Raw genomic sequence first — 17,193 nt, forward strand, 5'->3', positions numbered from 1 at the left:
AAATAATTACTGTGTGAGGTTTATAAAATGTCCAAAGACTACGCCGCACATACAAAAACCATACAATGGTATTACCTTATCGAAAATGTATTTTCGGTTCACATTTCCATTGGTGGTTTTGTAGTGACAATAGTATTCAAAGCTCTAAAGAACCAAAATCCCAATCTTCGTCATACTATCATGCATAAATAGCAAATCAAAAACGTCAGCCAGAGTGGCTGTCACTTTGTTGCCTGTCCTTCCGTATTTGTATAAAGCAATGGTGACAGCCATAGTTCACCCTCTCAGCATACAACTGGCCTTCATGTTAACTCAGTTAATCCTTTTTTCCCCCCACCATTACAGAAATGGCAGAGCCAATACAACAGTTAACAAGAAGCGGTCGGACGGAGGAAAGACAGAGAGTGCCCTTCGTGCTAGTGAGCCGCAAAGAAAAGGTGATTTTTTGTAAAAATGTTTTTCTTGGAACTATAACAAAAGGGGTATCCTGTGATCAGCTCTAGATGTCTGATAGATGGAGGACCTCCCCACAGACAATATTGGAGAATAGATAGGATGCTTTTACATGGGATGATCAGTTGGGCATATATGCTGATGGGTTGTCCATGCGATAATCGTTCCTGTGCTTTTACTAGGCATCACCAGTGAATTCTGGCCCGCCCACCTCCATTCACAAGAAACAGGCAGTTGTTCATACACTATGTCTGGTTACATGGGCCAATTCATCTTCAGTCTTCTGTATGCAGAAACTGAATGATAAACGAGAAGCGAACAAATTCTCATTGTCGTTCAGCTGGGGTGTGCCTTTACACTGAATGATAATCGTTCAGATTCTCGCCGGATCGCAGGTAGACTAATGAAATTATCAGCCCATGTAAAAGGGCCTGAAGTCAGTGACTAACTAGCATTCCACTTCTCTCCTCTGTAGGTGTGTTTTGTATCAAAAGGCACAATGGGAGCAGGGATAACAGATCCTCTTTCTCCCACCAGGTGGAAGTTCCAAAATTACATATTTTTATGGAATTTCATGAACATTATTATCCTCATCAAGTCTGTGTCGCAGCAGTTTTTTTGTACTTTCCATAAGAATCTCTAAACAGGAAGATAGATTATCACAATCTCTAATGCTCTGCTGAGTGCTTGCCTTGTTTTCCTAAGCACAAACAGTTTGTAGGTCAAGTGAAAGGGGGCGCTCCACTAGCCCGCTAACCCAACTAAATAAATACTAGTGCATACGTGCATTCAGTGTACTTCAAACTTAAAGGGACACTGCTACCTAAATATTGGAAATATATCCTAGGCCGTACATAAGACTAGAGAAGACAAAAAGTTTGACACAGCAACCAGACCCCAGCACAGCAAGGCAACAGTGCCAACCACTGAGCCACCGAACTGCCCCTTTAAAGGTTTACAGCAATAACTTAATTAACCATATTAAAACGAAAAATCTGTGTTTGCATAAGTACTCATTACCAAGAAACCTAATCCATGCTGTTCCAGGAAAAATAATTACCAGCACATCTGTATGTGTTACGTCAGTAAACGAGTCCATCCGTGCAGTCAATGTAATTGATCCGGTTTACAGCCAACATTTCCAGTAACCAAAGTGTTCTTACTATATAGTTTTAGCCCCTTCCTGCTGCAGCCACCATTCCTGCCTGCCAAGAGTCAAAAGAACTGTATATTACAATCAACATGGCCGTATGAGAACTTGATTCTTGCAGAGCAAGCTGTATTTTTTATGGCATAATTTAACCCCTTCTTGTTCGGAATATACATGTATGTGACATGCTGCAGGGGCTGAGCCCACTGAATTTGCAGAGAGGGCCAGCCGTATTATACAGCCGACAACAACTCTCAGTAGACTGGATCGGAGAGGACTACCCTTAGATGTAGAAGTAAATAGCATCCATTGCATCTAAGTAGATACGATGTGGGGAGTCTCCTCCCCTCTGTCATAGGACCCCATGTGATACCTTCTTCAGGTTAAGAGACCTGTGATCATTGCCGGAATTAATCGCAGGAAACAGCAAATTCAGGAGACATATGTCCTGTGTACAAGCGGTGGCCGACAGAGCAGCGACCAACAAACTGCTCATTTGTCAGTCACTTGGTTTTTAGCAGAACTAAAAACCAAACAACTGTTGGGCCTTGTAAACAGGAACCACTCAATCTTTGAGTGACCTCTGTTTACTGTGATGGGAGGCGGGTGGCCAAAGCGATCTCAAGCCCACTCCACCTGCATTCACTTGAACAACTAAGACTCCTATGCAAAGCACAGCAGTGAACGTTGCTGGTACAGCTGTCAGGCGCTAATGTGCCCAACAGTTGTACTATGTAAAGCCATCTTAAGTAAACCTATTCGGGCCTATTAGGAGTATGCCGATAGGCATAACAGAGAGCAATAAAGTAGTATTGCAGTGTAATATGTAAATCATTGCATGTTGAACTCCTGGTCTGACTAGAAGAAAAAAAACTCTTTAAAGAAGATCAAAAAGATCAAATGCATACAATGCAAATTACAGTTCTTGATTACCTTGTTGTATACCACCAAAATGATACTGATAACTACAGCTCGCAGCCCCCCACCTGTTGATCTGCTGTGGATCCACGCCAATGGTGAAGATGTTGACGTGCAAATTGACGCAGATTTTTAGCTGTGAAAATTGTGCTACGTGTGAACGTACCTCTAAGGATATGTTCACATGGGGTGAATTTGCTGTGGATTTTCTATGCAGACGCTTCGGACGGAAAATCCACAGCATTCACAGTAGCTGCAAAGTGGGCGAGATTTTCAAAATCGCATCCGCACACTGCGAGGAATAAAATATTAGGACAAAACCCGTGCAGAAATTTACTATTTAATTCTAGCATCCGATACTCTGCGGAATCTACCTCTTCTTAATGACGAGGTGCATTCCGATCCTAAAATCTATGTTAAAAACAGTGTCTGCACCAAATGGGCCGATTCTGATGCAGACTTCCAGCTGCGGAATGTTTACTATGGGCATTCTGCAACAATTTCTGTCTGTGTGAACATGCCCTAAAGAGGTGTCTATGCTCACGTAACAATCATTTTAGACTGATCTACTGCTGTTGACTGTTTCTCATCAACATAATGCACCAAAATGTGCTTCTCATCCATCCCGCCCATTGGTAAGAACACTTTCAAAAAAAACCAAAAAACCTTAAAATGCAGTGTGTGGTGGCCTAATACCATAAGCTTCATTCCTAAAACTATGAATCAATGTGTACCATGTTACTTTATATGTCAGCTTTACTTTTGATGTCTTTCCAACAGTGTGGAGAAGTCCTGTATGAGAAAAGACAATATGGAAAAGCCAAATGGGCCTGTATCAAGATGAATGAAGAGCGATACGAACAGAGTATATGCATGGGGTTCATGAAGCTCATGAGATACATCTGTGAGCAAAACTCCTCAGGTAAGACATTTCCTACCACGTTCCTCGTTGGCGCAATAGCTTAATAAGGGGTTGCTCATACAAGGCAGTTGCGGTACAAGTGGAACCAAGAAGAAAAGGTTTGCAAAGGGTATACTTGGGGTCTATTGCCTACAAAAATTCTAAAAAAAAAAAAGTATGAAGTAATGTAGCAGTTGATGATTTAACTAGATTGCCAACACCAGCTTACTATTACCTTATCGGAATTTTTGTTTCTAGGCCTATACCTGGGTATGACTATCCCAATTCTGACAACCGTGCACACTGACGAAGCAAGAACTGGACTCACACGATCTGTCACGGTGGCTTACTATATCCCAAGCCATCTTCAAGATGATCCACCACAACCAACAGACCAGGAAATCATCATTGAAGAATGGCCAGCTACAGTAGTCTTCACGAGGTACAGTTTCTGGTTAAACCTTTATTATAGTGACGTAAAGAAAACCAACTATTAGAAACCTCATACAAGAGCAAACAGCGAGTATTGTGCCCAGGGTCCAATAAATTCATTAGTTGTATTGGGAGTAGGTGGCAACTAATAGGTGTGTGGCTGCCTTAATTGTACTAGGGATAGGTGCAATAAATGAGCACTATATTGGAGTACCAAGTAGGCACTGAATGACTATATTAAAAATCGTGCAAGCCAGGAAAAACCCTCTACCCCTAACAACATCCTTGTGTGTTGCATTTTACACATATAACATTTCATTGTCGGTCATTGATTTACGCATGAGCTTGCCATATTGGCCACACTGTAGCACACTATTCTGCCAGCTGAGTCCAGTTGCGTAGGATCACTGTGGAGCATGGCAATAAAGTAATATTTCCTTGACTAGGGGATACTAGGCCTAGAAAAGTTGAGAAACACTGCGAAGCCTAAACAATTGCCAATGTGGAGGCTCATTACATTATATTCATCTATAGACAGCTTACACCCAAGGAAAGATAGACATTGTAACCTTCAACTCAATGAGGTGCAAGCCTTGAACATTTTTAGGAAAAGTCTAAAAGTATATTCACACGTAGCAGATTTGTTACAGAATATTGTGGGACTGAAAAGGTGTCATATCTGAATTAGGATGTTTCTGCAGCATGTGCATGGATTTTGGCAAACCTCATTCAGCTGAATGGGTACGCATGTACATTTTTGCCACAGATCTGCGATATCCTAAAGGCCCCTTTTGCACACAAAGATAATCTTTCAAACGACTGAAAGATTTAGCGATCTACCGTATATACTTGAGTATAAGCAGAGTTTTTCAGCACATTTTTTAATGCTGAAAAAGGCCCCCCCCCCCGGCTTACACTCGAGTGAGGTACAAAAAAAAATGCAATACTCACCTCCCAGCCAGCATCTGTGTCTCCGATGCAATGGTCTACCCGGCGGTGCGGCAAGCTGCTTGAGAATTCTGCCCGCTGTCAACTCCCTGCTGTGCTTTGAATTCCCCTGCCATTAGCGCTGTGTAAGTTAGCGCTGCGATTGGATCGAGCGCCAGCGAATCACAGCCGGCGCTTGATCATTCACAGCCAGTGAATGACATCACTAAATAGCTGTGATTGGTTTATCGAGCGCCGGCTGTGATTGGCTGGCGCTCAATCCAATCACAGCACTTACTTACGCAGCTCTGACGGTAGATGAATTCAAAGCAGAGCAGGGAGAATTCTCAAGCAGCTTGCTGCACTGCCGGGGAGACCATCGCTCCGGGGACACAGACGCCGGCTGAGAGGCGAGTACTGCATTTTTCTTTTTTACCTAGTATATACTCGGGTATACTAGGCTTATACTCGAATCAATAAGTTTTACCAGTTGTGTGTGGTAAAACTTATTGACTCTGCTTATACTCTAAGTATACAGCTAATACTCGAGTATATACGGTATTTGCATAAAAGGTTAATGGCCATTAACACTTTATCATCTTCATTTGCATGTAAAATATAGTAATATAATATGTTAGGCTAAATGAAGACAATGTCCATCTAGTTCAGCCTGTTTCAACTCCCCCTTGTTGGTCCAGAGGAAGGCAAAAAAGAAAAAAAAAAACACAACGAGCCAATTTAGCTCAATTGGAGGAAAAAAATTCCTTCCTCACTCCATAATAGCAGCCAAAGTAATCCCTTTGAGATCAACGTTTGAGATCAACAACCCTGCTGGTAACCTAATGTCTATATCCTGTAATATCATACCACTCTGGAAAGACATCTAGTCCCCTCCTAAACTCCTCTATGGATTTTGCCATCACCACGTCCTCAGGCAGAGAGTTTCACAGTCTCACTGCTCTTACAGTAAAGAACACCTTTCTGTGTTGGTGATGAAACCGGCTTTCTTCTAGACGTAAAGGATGCCCTCTTGTTACCGTCGCAGTCCTGGGTATAAACAGATCATTGGAGAGATCCTTGTATTGTCCCCTCATGTATTTATAAATAGTTATTTGATCGCCGCTTAACAGTCTTTTTGCCAGGGTAAATAATCTCCATTTGATAGTGGCGATCACGTGACCAGGAATCGCTCACCGCAGCCCCCCGTGACACATCCAGGCTCTCGGCTGCCTTTGGTAGCCAAAAGCTGGGAGATTTTAAATTTCTTGGGCAATCCTCGTCTGTTGCGCATGAGTCCGCCATTTTACTGATGGGCGCATCTGCCGAAGCCAGGGAAAGGTCCACGGATATCCCATCGTGGGACAATTCCGGGAACCTTAGTTATGTAATTTCATCTCCCCTCACGGATACGATCCGTAAGGGCAGATGAAACTAACTTTTTATTTTAACTTAAAAAAAAATAAAAAATTTATATGATCACTGTTATCTGGTGGATAACAGTGATCATGTGACCACATTCAGCAGTCCCCGGTCACGTCTCGTCACATCGGTACATGCACAAAAGCTAGCGACCGGTCCCGATTGCCATGGGACAACACTGAGGACCGGGGTGAGTATTTTCAGCTGCCCCCATGGATCTGATCCATAAGGGCAGCTAAAACTTTTTCATGATCGCCAGGAGATTTCAAATTCTGTGCGTGCGAGTGAGTTCATACGCCTGGCGCGCATATGCAGAAGAGCGCCGTCAGGTTCCGGAGGACCAGATCACCGCGGGGCATAATAAAGGACTTTTGGAAAGTACTCTCAGCTGCCCTATCCATTGGATAGCGCCGATCGCATTGCTGGGGTATGGGGGCTTCCCGCAGCCCCCCCATGACAGCTCCATGTTGTCGTCTACCTCTGGTAACCGACAGCATATAACTGTCATGTCTACAGCACACGTGGCTTTAATCCTCAGGGGATGCATGTTTTTAAGTCCCTGAGGATTAAAGCCCACCTAGCTAGGACGTAAAAAGGCAATGGGGCCATCACTAAGGGGTTAATAGGTTCCCTTTTAAACTAGTTGTCGGATTCTACAAGGAGCTTAAAGTATTAATATAAAAAGAAATGTAGCAGTTAAGTTTTTGGCGCCCTTAATAAATCAGAAGAACGATGAAACACAATACCTGTACCACTCTTCTCCAAACAACCTACGACAAGAGTGCTACCTTTTTTTCTTGGCTATTGACTTCTCCTATTCAAAAACTATTAACTGGTAAAGAACATTTAAAAAGAACTTTATGTGTATCCAGGAAAGATTTAAGCCGCAAAACAAAAGCAAAAATAAAGAAATACAAAAAGATTCTCAAGCTGAGCGTTTTAAGCTCTACAAAAAAAGAGTTTAATTCCTTTTTGAGAACACTACTCTAAAGACCCTGACAGCCACTTACTCCTAAATAATAGATTCTAAATAAGATATACAAGAATAAGCCCTGATAATTTGAATTCCGTATAGCCGGCATGTGGCGTGATCTTGAGAGAAAGTGGCGCATGCGATTAGCACATTCTTCACCGACAATCCGCTTCTTCAATCTTTTACGAGGAACACTTTCATATGTGTCAGGCAATGATTAGGTTTCCATAAGACAAGGATTTAAGTGACCTGACACAAAGGATTTCTTGTTAAAGACTTATAAAGAGGAACAAAAAACACCCTTGGCTACAAAAATGAAAAAGTAATAAAAACACACAGAGGGAGCATCTTGGCCCAAGTTACTCCCTGCTGCATCTGCCAACTAGTATTAATAAGTGGGGCATCCGCGAGGTGTAACAACTCCCAGGACGTCCATTTACAACAGTTAACAGTTTCCTACATTGAAAAGGAAAAAATAAAAATGTACTTATCCCCTCCCGAATTTAATCATGATGTGTGGAAGTTATTAAACAGCTGCTTATTACCCTAGAAAAAAAAAAAGTCAAAAGACAACTTACTTACCTGACAAAAGCAATACAAAATTGACCCAATGCCACTCAACCAAATAAATTACTATTCAACTTCTAACTTATTTTATTGCATCTCTTATTTCCTTTAAAGAGCCACACTAGCTATTTTTTTCACCCAGTGTATATAGATGGACCCTACTACACAAGCTCTTAAAAGGGGGGACACAAACTCCTATCAGAGTTACTGCTGATCATTAGAGGCTACTTCAAAGATGCAACATTTAGGCTCAATATAGCCTTTTATCAAGCTTGATAAAAGACTATGTTTAGCCGAAATGTCAATCTCAACTAAAACACTCCACTGAATTTGCTACTATATTTTGGATGTTGGCCTCTATTCTTCTAAGCTTTGGCTTTACGATTGAGGATTGTGGACTATTCCCATTAGGATAAACATCCATTTGGGTTTTGTAGAATTTGGAGTGCTGCCCATTTGTCTGGCTCACTTTTCAGGGCATGTCAGTACCTCCATCCAACTACAATAAGCTACCCTGTCTACATGGGACAATTTCAATACCCTTAATACGTGGAATCTGTGCCACGATGAATTGCTGCAGTTGTGTTGGCCATAGAAGGGCCAACACAAGGTGCCTTTAATAAAGCGGACATTCAGTGCGCAGTAATGCTCCATTTCCCCTGTGGTGGTGGTGCTGCTGCATGGGAAAGCCTAGATCAGCTTATTTTAAAAAAGGCATTGCCAAATATTAAATGTCTATGCTATGGTTACTAAATGTGTGGGTTATATATATAAAAATAAAAAAAGGGGGGGGGGGGGGAACAGCTGTATTGGTACTACCCTACCCGAAGATTAGCCCTAGCATTATTTTTCAGGATTTTTGAGGATGCAGAATGATTTTTTAGGATTTTTGAGGATACTTGAAGTATAAGCCCTACTCCAAAATTGAGCCCTAGTTCCAATTAAAAAAAAAAAAAAAAAAAAAAAAATATAAAATAGTGTCCTGGCAGCTCTACATGGAAAAAAGCAAAATCTATTGGAGCAAAAATTAATATAAGACACTGTCTTATTTTTGGAGAAACAGGGTACTAAATGGCACCTGTAAGCAGTTTTTAAATTGCTTAAAAGGGTTGTCTCGCGAAAGCAAGTGGGGTTAAGCACTTCTGTATGGCCATATTAATGCACTTTGTAATATACATCGTGCATTAAATATGAGCCATACAGAAGTTATTCACTTACCTTCCCTGCGCTGGCGTCCCCGTCTCCATGGCTCCATCTAACTTCAGCGTCTAATCGCCCGATTAGACGCACTTGCGCAGAAGGGTCTTCTGCCCTCGGGTCTGTCCGGCAGCAGCCGCGTTCTGGCTCCGCCCCCTTCTATGCGTCATCGCGTAGCTCCGCCACGTGTGCCGATTCCAGCCTCCTGACCGAGCAGAAGGCAGAAGACCCTTCTGCGCAAGCGCGTCTAATCGGGCGATTAGACGCTGAAGTTAGACGGAGCCATGGAGACGGGGACGCCAGCGCAGGGAAGGTAAGTGAATAACTTCTGTATGGCTCATATTTAATGCACAATGTACATTACAAAGTGCATTAATATGGCCATACAGAAATGTTGAACCCCACTTGCTTTCGCGGGACAACCCCTTTAACTCTTTTAAAACATACTACCAAGTTTTGAACTTTTCCAACTATATTCCTGTCAATGGATCTTACCATTTTTTCGTCGGATCGGTCTGCAATCCAATATTTAATATTTGTGGATTCTACCAAGCACCTTTACGGGGGTTGATTACTGCTTACTAGTCATTTGCCCAGCCAGCTCCACAGTGTTGAATAAAAAAGGAATGTTTCCCACTAAAATGCTTGGGTAAGAGTTAAATATGAGGCTGGTTATATAATCAGGATAACCATATCAGAGACTGGGCAGAAACACCAGACTATCAGCTGACTGTCTTGTGCTGAACGCTGAGGCCAAGGCAAGAATTTTCTTCTTGTTTTAGCATTTGGAGCCTGGATTGATCTCAAAATCCTCATAACAAATTCTCATCATTATGTCAAGTTGAATTTATCTACAAATATGAAGGTTATGGTCATTTGACAAGAGAAAAATATTTCTACAGGATCTATATTGATTATCTTGAGTCAAGACTTTCAGGTTGCAGGCCTCCATTCACGGATGGGCGCTTCAGCCCCTCTCATTCTAGCAATCAGCGGGAGCCTCAGCAGTGGGACCTCCACTGATCAAAACTTTTGACATGTCAAAAGTTAGTGAAAAGTGAAGTTACTCTAAGTGTTTGGAATGACTGCTCTGTGAACAGAGACTGCACTGGACATGGCAAGTGGCTCTAAACCACTTTCGACCTACAGACTAATGGGGATAGGCTAAAACCAGATACCCTGAATTTGTCTGGCGATTGAAGACTGTGACCAAGCTAGTCTGCTATAACTTTAGGTTAGCACTGTGACAGACAAGCAGCTAGGCTTTCCTTCACCCGGAGCACAGATTCTGCTTGTTGACCTAGTCCTGTATTGAAATTGTCCAACTTAGGCTCCGCCACATCACTCGGCACTTGGGGCAGATGCCCCACAGTATTAACCGTCCTACTGCCTTGTAACACTAGGGCAATGAGTCTGAATGTTACAACACTTAAACGTCCTGCTAGGTTACATGAGGCTCTATTAAATAGTTCCTAATTACAATTGGTGTAAAATGCTGTGGGTGGAGCTACATCTAAATACTACATTATCTCATCATAGGGCATTCCCAGGAGCGACCAACGAAGACTCAATTATGCGTGAAATTTCCTCGCTGGGCGAGTTATTGGAGTCTCCAGAGCTGTGCTTAGAAGACACATTTATCATCGCAGGATACACAAACCCAGCAGCAGTCAACAGGCGGAACGAAATCTGGTTCTTACAGAGGCCTTAAACTTAGCACAGGTGGTGCATGCTCCGGAGCAATGAATGAAAAGCAGCGGCCCCAGTGGACATGGTACTCATGTAGGGGAGAGGAAAAAAAACAAAACACCACCCCTAAAACACAAGATATCATGACTTCTGCTACCAGTCATTGTGTGCCAGCACAGGCATCGTACCCAAGGAAATGTGCCGCATGCGTGCACGCGCCGACTTAATTATAATGGCCAACAAACCTCATGAAAGGGTCGTTATGGTGACTGCACATGCACATTCACTTTTATCATCATAAATCCTTTTCCTGAGGTCAATAGGCTGTGCAAAAAGGAAAAAATAATATATTATAAATAATCAGCTAGTTAATGATAATGAATTACACTTACCATTATTTACAAATGAGTCCCATATCAGCGAGATAGGACAAAGGCCACCATTTTCCAGCAAGATGGAATGTAGTTTATTGGTTCCGGCTCATTAATAAGGCGCAAAGCTGCTTACAGTAGCCACAGGCGTGATGAATATACCAGAAGTCAACAGTTGGAACCATTATCTTGCTACTCAAGTGTGTATCCTGACCAACAACTAATAAGCTACCCAGTGAAAAATAGCATTTATCTTAAGTAGCCTGCTAAGGGTTAAGTAATAAAACAGGACCTTCAGATTAAAGAGTTGCTGGGGGGGGGGAGCAGGGTAAACGTTGACATGGGATTCTTCTATCCTATTGTACCAACTGGAAAAGCAACCTGAAATAGATAATACCAGATAATCGCAGCAGTGTATTGCGATTCTGTGTTGCTACAAAGTCGCACAATTTTGTAGCACTCTTTGGTCAGGATTTTCGGGTGGGGTTTGAAATATACCCCAGTGCAGTAAAAAAACAAACAAAAAACAAAAAAAAAAAAAAAACATACATTACCTAACAGGCGCTGTTCGCTCTGCCGCATGTCTCCTTCTGAAGCTCTGCCACACTTGTCTGTAGTCTTCAGTCAGCACTTCCTGGTCAGGGGGGTTTCAAAACCCCGGATTCCAGGAAGCGCTGGCTCTAAATGCTTCTTGAGCGTCGCAGCTGAGCCAATCATTGCAGTGCTCGATGAACCAATCACAGCCACCGCATTGAATGGCTCTGATCGGTCCTTAGAGTGCCGCAGCTCAACCAATCAGAGCCAGCGCTTCCTGGAGGCGGGGGGTTTTGAAACCCCTGACCAGGAGGCAAGGCTGAAGACTACAAACAAGTGGCAGAGCAGAAGTGGGCGAAGCGGATAGTTCCTCTTCACCTCCAAATACTGCACCCTCATTGCAGCACCAAGAATGCAGTGCACATCCGTTGTTCCCACCTCCCCGCAACCGCTCCTGAGTATCAGTCAGGTGACGTGGAACAGAATGGTTGCCGGGGGATGGATGTGCACTGTGCTCTTGGTGCTGCAATGAGGGCGCAGTATTTGAAGGTAAAAAGGAGCGCTGTGTAGGCCAAAATCCACTGCAGATCCAAAGCCGATTTAGAGTCAAATTCCATACAAATGGAATCTGCAGCATTTCCACGTTGTGTAAACATACCGTTAACTAGGGTTCAGACCTCTTAATGGGAATGCCAAAGTGCTGGCATTAGTATACTCATTAAGCTCTGGGAAAATAATTCAATATGTGAGCAAAACCTATTAGGGCTGGCCATCAATTAAAATAAGTCTCCACGTTTCAGACCCCTCCCAAACTACTGTTCACCCCACCAGCAACATATCAGGGATGCACTTTCAACCAGAGAAGGGAAGGGTCACTTTATTGCAATAGACCTGTGTGATACCAAGTGTCTTAGATCCCTTAAAAATAAATGTCCAAATCTATTTCATAGACATTTACAAGTTATAGAATTCAGGATGACTGTAACCACCACTAGAGGGAGCTTACTGCATACAGGAACTCAAACCTTATGAAGGAAGGTATTAGACTCCCTCTAGTGGTGGCTAAACGCAGCCAAAATCTTACAATTACAGCATTTGCACCTTTGAGCAGTCTAATGATAAATGGAAAAGAATAATTTGTACAGAACGTTGGACATGGAATGACATGGTATGGAATGGCATTGAGTTACAATATGGCCATACACAGGAATTAAGTGCAGGTTACAATACATTTTCTTTAGTTACTCATAAATCAAGTACTTCAGGGTTTACCTGACGCTCAGGGAATTGCATAACTAGGAAATGCCTAATGATATTACTAGAACCACCAGAGAAAGCAGAGGCGATAACACTACACATGCAGAGTCATTTTAAACAGTGACCAACTGTAAATAATGGCAACCAATGATCTTTTCTTTCTCCTCCATACTAAAAAAAAAAATTACAGTGAATTCAACGATTCTCCATGGAACAAAGAAAGGAAAAATTGTCGAATTGTCACAAAGTAATTTTTGCAATAAAGAACAAACAAGTAAATTTGCAGATGCTCCAAAAGAATCTACAAAAGGCAGAGTCCTGTAAAACCTTCACACCCCTTCAGCCAACACCCTGGGTAATCCAAGACACAGGGATCACTGCATCCAATCAACACTACTGAAAATCACTGGTTGCTATGGATAAAACTACCTAGCAACCATTCTGTCTCGAACTGATTGGTACCGTTCCAACAACAGAGAAGGTAAAACGCAGTTGGGAAACGACAAGATGTGACAACTACCAATCTCAGCCGACATATTACATAGGAAATAAATACTCTTCTATTTTTAATCTATTAGTGAACTGACATCTTAAGGCTTCACTACAGAAACACTATTATATACAGACTATACGGTTGGTAAAAATGTAGTTATTTGTGCTATATATACATATTTTAGTAACTGTGCTGTAGGTCAGGTCTTGATTGGAATAGACTGTGGAAGCTTTATTCTGGAAACCACTGCCGTTTACTGTCGCTTTAAATAAAGACTATGCTTTGTACTGTACGCTGATTAATGGCTGGATACCACATTACATGAAGACCATCATCTCAGGGGCAAACAGTTCTTTACCATATGACATCAGATGTAAGTCAGCATTCTTCTGAGTCGTTGGACTGCAGTGGTCAGGGAGTTCTCTCGGTTAACTTATATACCGATAGTCGGTCATACACGGGGTGGGTTCATCTCTGCTAACTGCACTAATACTTCAAGAAATTACATTCATAGAAGCTTGCCGTCATGTGATCAAAACCACTTTGTGAAGAAGAGTGTCCTGATGCCACTTAAGGCCCATTTACACTGAAAGATAATAGCTTTAGGCCTTCCTCACACAGGGCGTTTTATACAGCGTTTAGCACTGCCTTTTCAGCCCAGCGCTAAACGCTGTACAACACTCCCATTCATTTCAATGGGGCTGCTCACACAGGGCTGAAAACGCTGCGCTTTGACAGCGATGCAAGTTCTATTTTTGGGCGTTTTCAGCCCTGCGTCGCCAATTGAAATGAATGGGCAGCGGTTTTAGCACTGCTGAAAACGCAGCAACACTTGGTGCCGCGTTTTTGGCAGCGTTACCGCTCGCCGATTTTCGGGGTGAGGGCTTGTAATAGAAGCCCTACCCCGAAAATCTGCCCCAGCTGGCTAGAGAAAAAAAAAAGAAAATAATACTCACCTAGCCGCTGCAGTCCGGGTCGCGGCCGCTGGTCTCTGCCGCTGATCCGGGCTTCCCCTGCACTCCCAAGTCTATTGCCGAAGGCCAGGTTTGAGAAACCCCGCCGCTGGCAATAGAGTGCTGTGATTGGGCATCGAGCGTGTCGACAACCAATCACAGCCCTTCATTGACTGTCTCAGCCAATCAGCGCTGGCAAGCTCTGATTGGCTGAGACAGTCAATGAAGGGCTGTGATTGGACATCGAGCAAGCGCCGACAACCAATCACAGCACTCTATTGCCGGAGGCGGGGTTCTCAAACCTGGCCTCCGGCAATAGACTTGGGAGTGCCGAGGAAGCCCGGATCAGCGGCAGAGACCAACGGCCGCGACACGGACTGCAGCGGCCAGGTGAGTATAGCTTTTTTTTTTTCTTTTCAGCATTCTTGGCTGCGTTTTCAGCCGAGCTGAAAACGCAGCCAAAACGCTGGCATAAAGTATGCCAGCGCTGCTGAAGCGGGGCGGAATCTGCAGTAACGCAGCGTTGAAAAACGCTGCGTTTCTGCAAACGCCCTGTGTGAGGGAGGCCTTAGGTATTAAAAAAAAAAAAAAAAAAAATTTTTTTAAAAACGCTCAAAGGAAAGTTGGAGTGACAGTTTTGAGCGATCATCTTTGCATAACTCTAAGTAACTAATTAGTTACTTAAGAGTTAATGCAGGCAGAGTGGGATACCACCACGATAGCGCCAAGAACAAAGCAGTTGTTTTGTATATGCAAACAGCTGCATTGTTCTCTGAGCTTTCAGTTGATGTCCTGCTGAGAACTGCCAGCGGGATACCAGCTGAGAGAATGCCATCTACGCCGCCCGCTGAGAAAATCAGCGTGCAGTGTTGATAAGAGTGATGTTGTATCTTTGCATTTATACAACTCTCAAACAAATAGCCATTATAAAGAACTTTTCCCTTTACAAACCAGGATGATTTGGTAAATCGCAAGGACAGGAAAACTAATTCCCAAGTACAATGGAGGAGATACAGTAGCACACTCCACAAGGTTTAATTTCTATGCAGCACTGATATGCATACGCAGAACCTTAACCCCTTAACGACCAGCCCATAGTGTTTTTACGTCCTCCCGAAGTGGGCTTTATTCTCTGAGGACGTAAAAACATGCTTCCTGCAGAGAATAATGCCCCTCGGGCTGTGGACGTGACAGCTCCATGCTGTCGGTGTCCGCAGGTAGCTGACAGCATGGAGCTGTCATCCCGGGCTGTTCGGACACCCCCCCGGCATTGCGATCGGCGCTATGCAATGGATAGCGCCGATCGCAAAAAAAGTAAATAAAAGTACACAAAAGTTAAAGATTCAGCTGCTCTGATGGATCGGATCCATCGGAGCAGCTGAAATTACTCACCCAGGTCCGGCACGCTGCTCCCCGCTCTCCTGCCGCTCCGGGGCCCGAAGCCGGTCTTCTGCGCATGCGCGCCAGGCGGCATTACGTCAGCCGCATGCGCAGAAGGCCCGGCGGCGCGGGAGATTTAAAATCTCCTGGCTCCCGTCTCCTGTAGGTAGCCGGGAGGCAGGAGATGTCAGCGGGGACTGCGGTGAGCGGTCCCCGGTACCACGATCGTCGTTATCCAATGGATAGCGGCGATCGCGAAAAAGTTAAAAAAAAGTTTTAAAAAAGTCAGTTTCACCTCCCCTCATGGATCGGATCCATGAGGGGAGGTGAAAATACTCACCCCCAGTCCTCAGCGGTGTCCCGATGTCCCGGGACCCGAATCCCCGTCTGCGCATGCGCGCCCGATGATTGACATCGGGCACGTGCACAGACGGGCTCGAGCCCCGGTAAATTTAAAATCCCTCTGCTCCTGGCTGCCATGTGTAGCTAGGAGCAGAGAGTATACCGGGGACATGATCACTGTCATCCAATGGATGACAGTGATCATGTAAAGTGAAAAAAAAGTGTAAAAAAGTTTTTAAAAGTTTAAAAAGCGTACATTTCATCTCCCCTCATGGATCATATCCGTGAGGGAGGATGAAAGTACGTACCTAAGGCCCCCAGATTTATCCGCGGACCTTACCACAGCTTCTGCACACGCGCCCGTCGCCAAAATGGCGGGCGCATGCGCAAAAGCTGTGGATTGCTAGGATAATTTAAATTCTCCCTGCTCCTGGCTACAAAACGTAGCCAAGAGCATGGAGATTTAATGGGGGTCCGCAGTGAGCGGTTCCTGGTCACGTGTTCGCCATTATCCAATAATGGCGATCACGTAAAAGTAAAAAAAAAATTTGAAGTTTCATCTCCCCTCACTGATGCGATCGGTGAGAGGAGATGAAACTTTTTACCGGAGGCCTCCGTATTTGAACCCCGACGCGATCTTCCTCCGTGGACCTTCCCGAATTCTGCACATGCGATTGCCGGCAAAAAGCCGGACACATGCGCAGCAGTCGGGGAGCCCAGGAAATTTAAAATCTCCTTGCTCCCAGCGACCAACGGTCACAGAGAGCCTGGAGCAGTGACGGGTGGCCTCGTTGAACGGTCCTCGGTCACGTGATAAAAAGGTAGCGATCTACCTTAGGCCGGTCTCACATGACGGCATAGGAATTACGGATTCTGCATGCGTCTGATCCACGGTATTACGCAGATCAATCGCATTGGATTACACAATTCCGCTCACATTAGCGGGTCGGAATTGCGTAATCCACTCGCAGAAAAGAGAACGCAGCAGGTTCTATTTTACTGCGGATATTTGCAACGTAGAGCCCATTGTGCTCCATGGTCGTGGATATACCCGCTGCCCATACGCAACTACGTTGTATACGGGCTGCGGGTACCCGTGCCATCGCTAAACGACGGTGCGGGAAATACAAAAAAAAGGTGTACTGTGCATGACCGCCTGTGTGAGTAGGCAGTTATGCGCAGTACATTACGCAGCCGTACGCAGGGTCACAGCCGGGCTCACAGATGGGATCCGCTG

General features: G+C 44.1%; 2 protein-coding genes across 2 annotated transcripts in view; one reads left to right on the forward strand and one right to left on the reverse strand.

Moving 5' to 3' along the window:
• Positions 1-13,573, forward strand: part of LOC136632859 (heme-binding protein 2-like) — a 33,561-nt gene extending 19,988 nt beyond the window's left edge. Inside the window, exons 2-5 of the mRNA XM_066608096.1 lie at positions 346-437; positions 3,302-3,443; positions 3,681-3,864; positions 10,477-13,573. Of these exons, the coding sequence (XP_066464193.1) occupies positions 346-437; positions 3,302-3,443; positions 3,681-3,864; positions 10,477-10,648 (590 nt within the window). The 3' untranslated portion in view covers positions 10,649-13,573. The remainder of the gene's footprint in view (positions 1-345; positions 438-3,301; positions 3,444-3,680; positions 3,865-10,476) is intronic.
• Positions 1-17,193, reverse strand: part of FANCM (FA complementation group M) — a 133,363-nt gene that overhangs the window by 96,769 nt on the left and 19,401 nt on the right. The window lies entirely within an intron of this gene.

Source organism: Eleutherodactylus coqui, chromosome 6 (genome assembly GCF_035609145.1).
Source record: "Eleutherodactylus coqui strain aEleCoq1 chromosome 6, aEleCoq1.hap1, whole genome shotgun sequence".
Classification (NCBI taxonomy): Eukaryota; Metazoa; Chordata; class Amphibia; order Anura; family Eleutherodactylidae; genus Eleutherodactylus; species Eleutherodactylus coqui.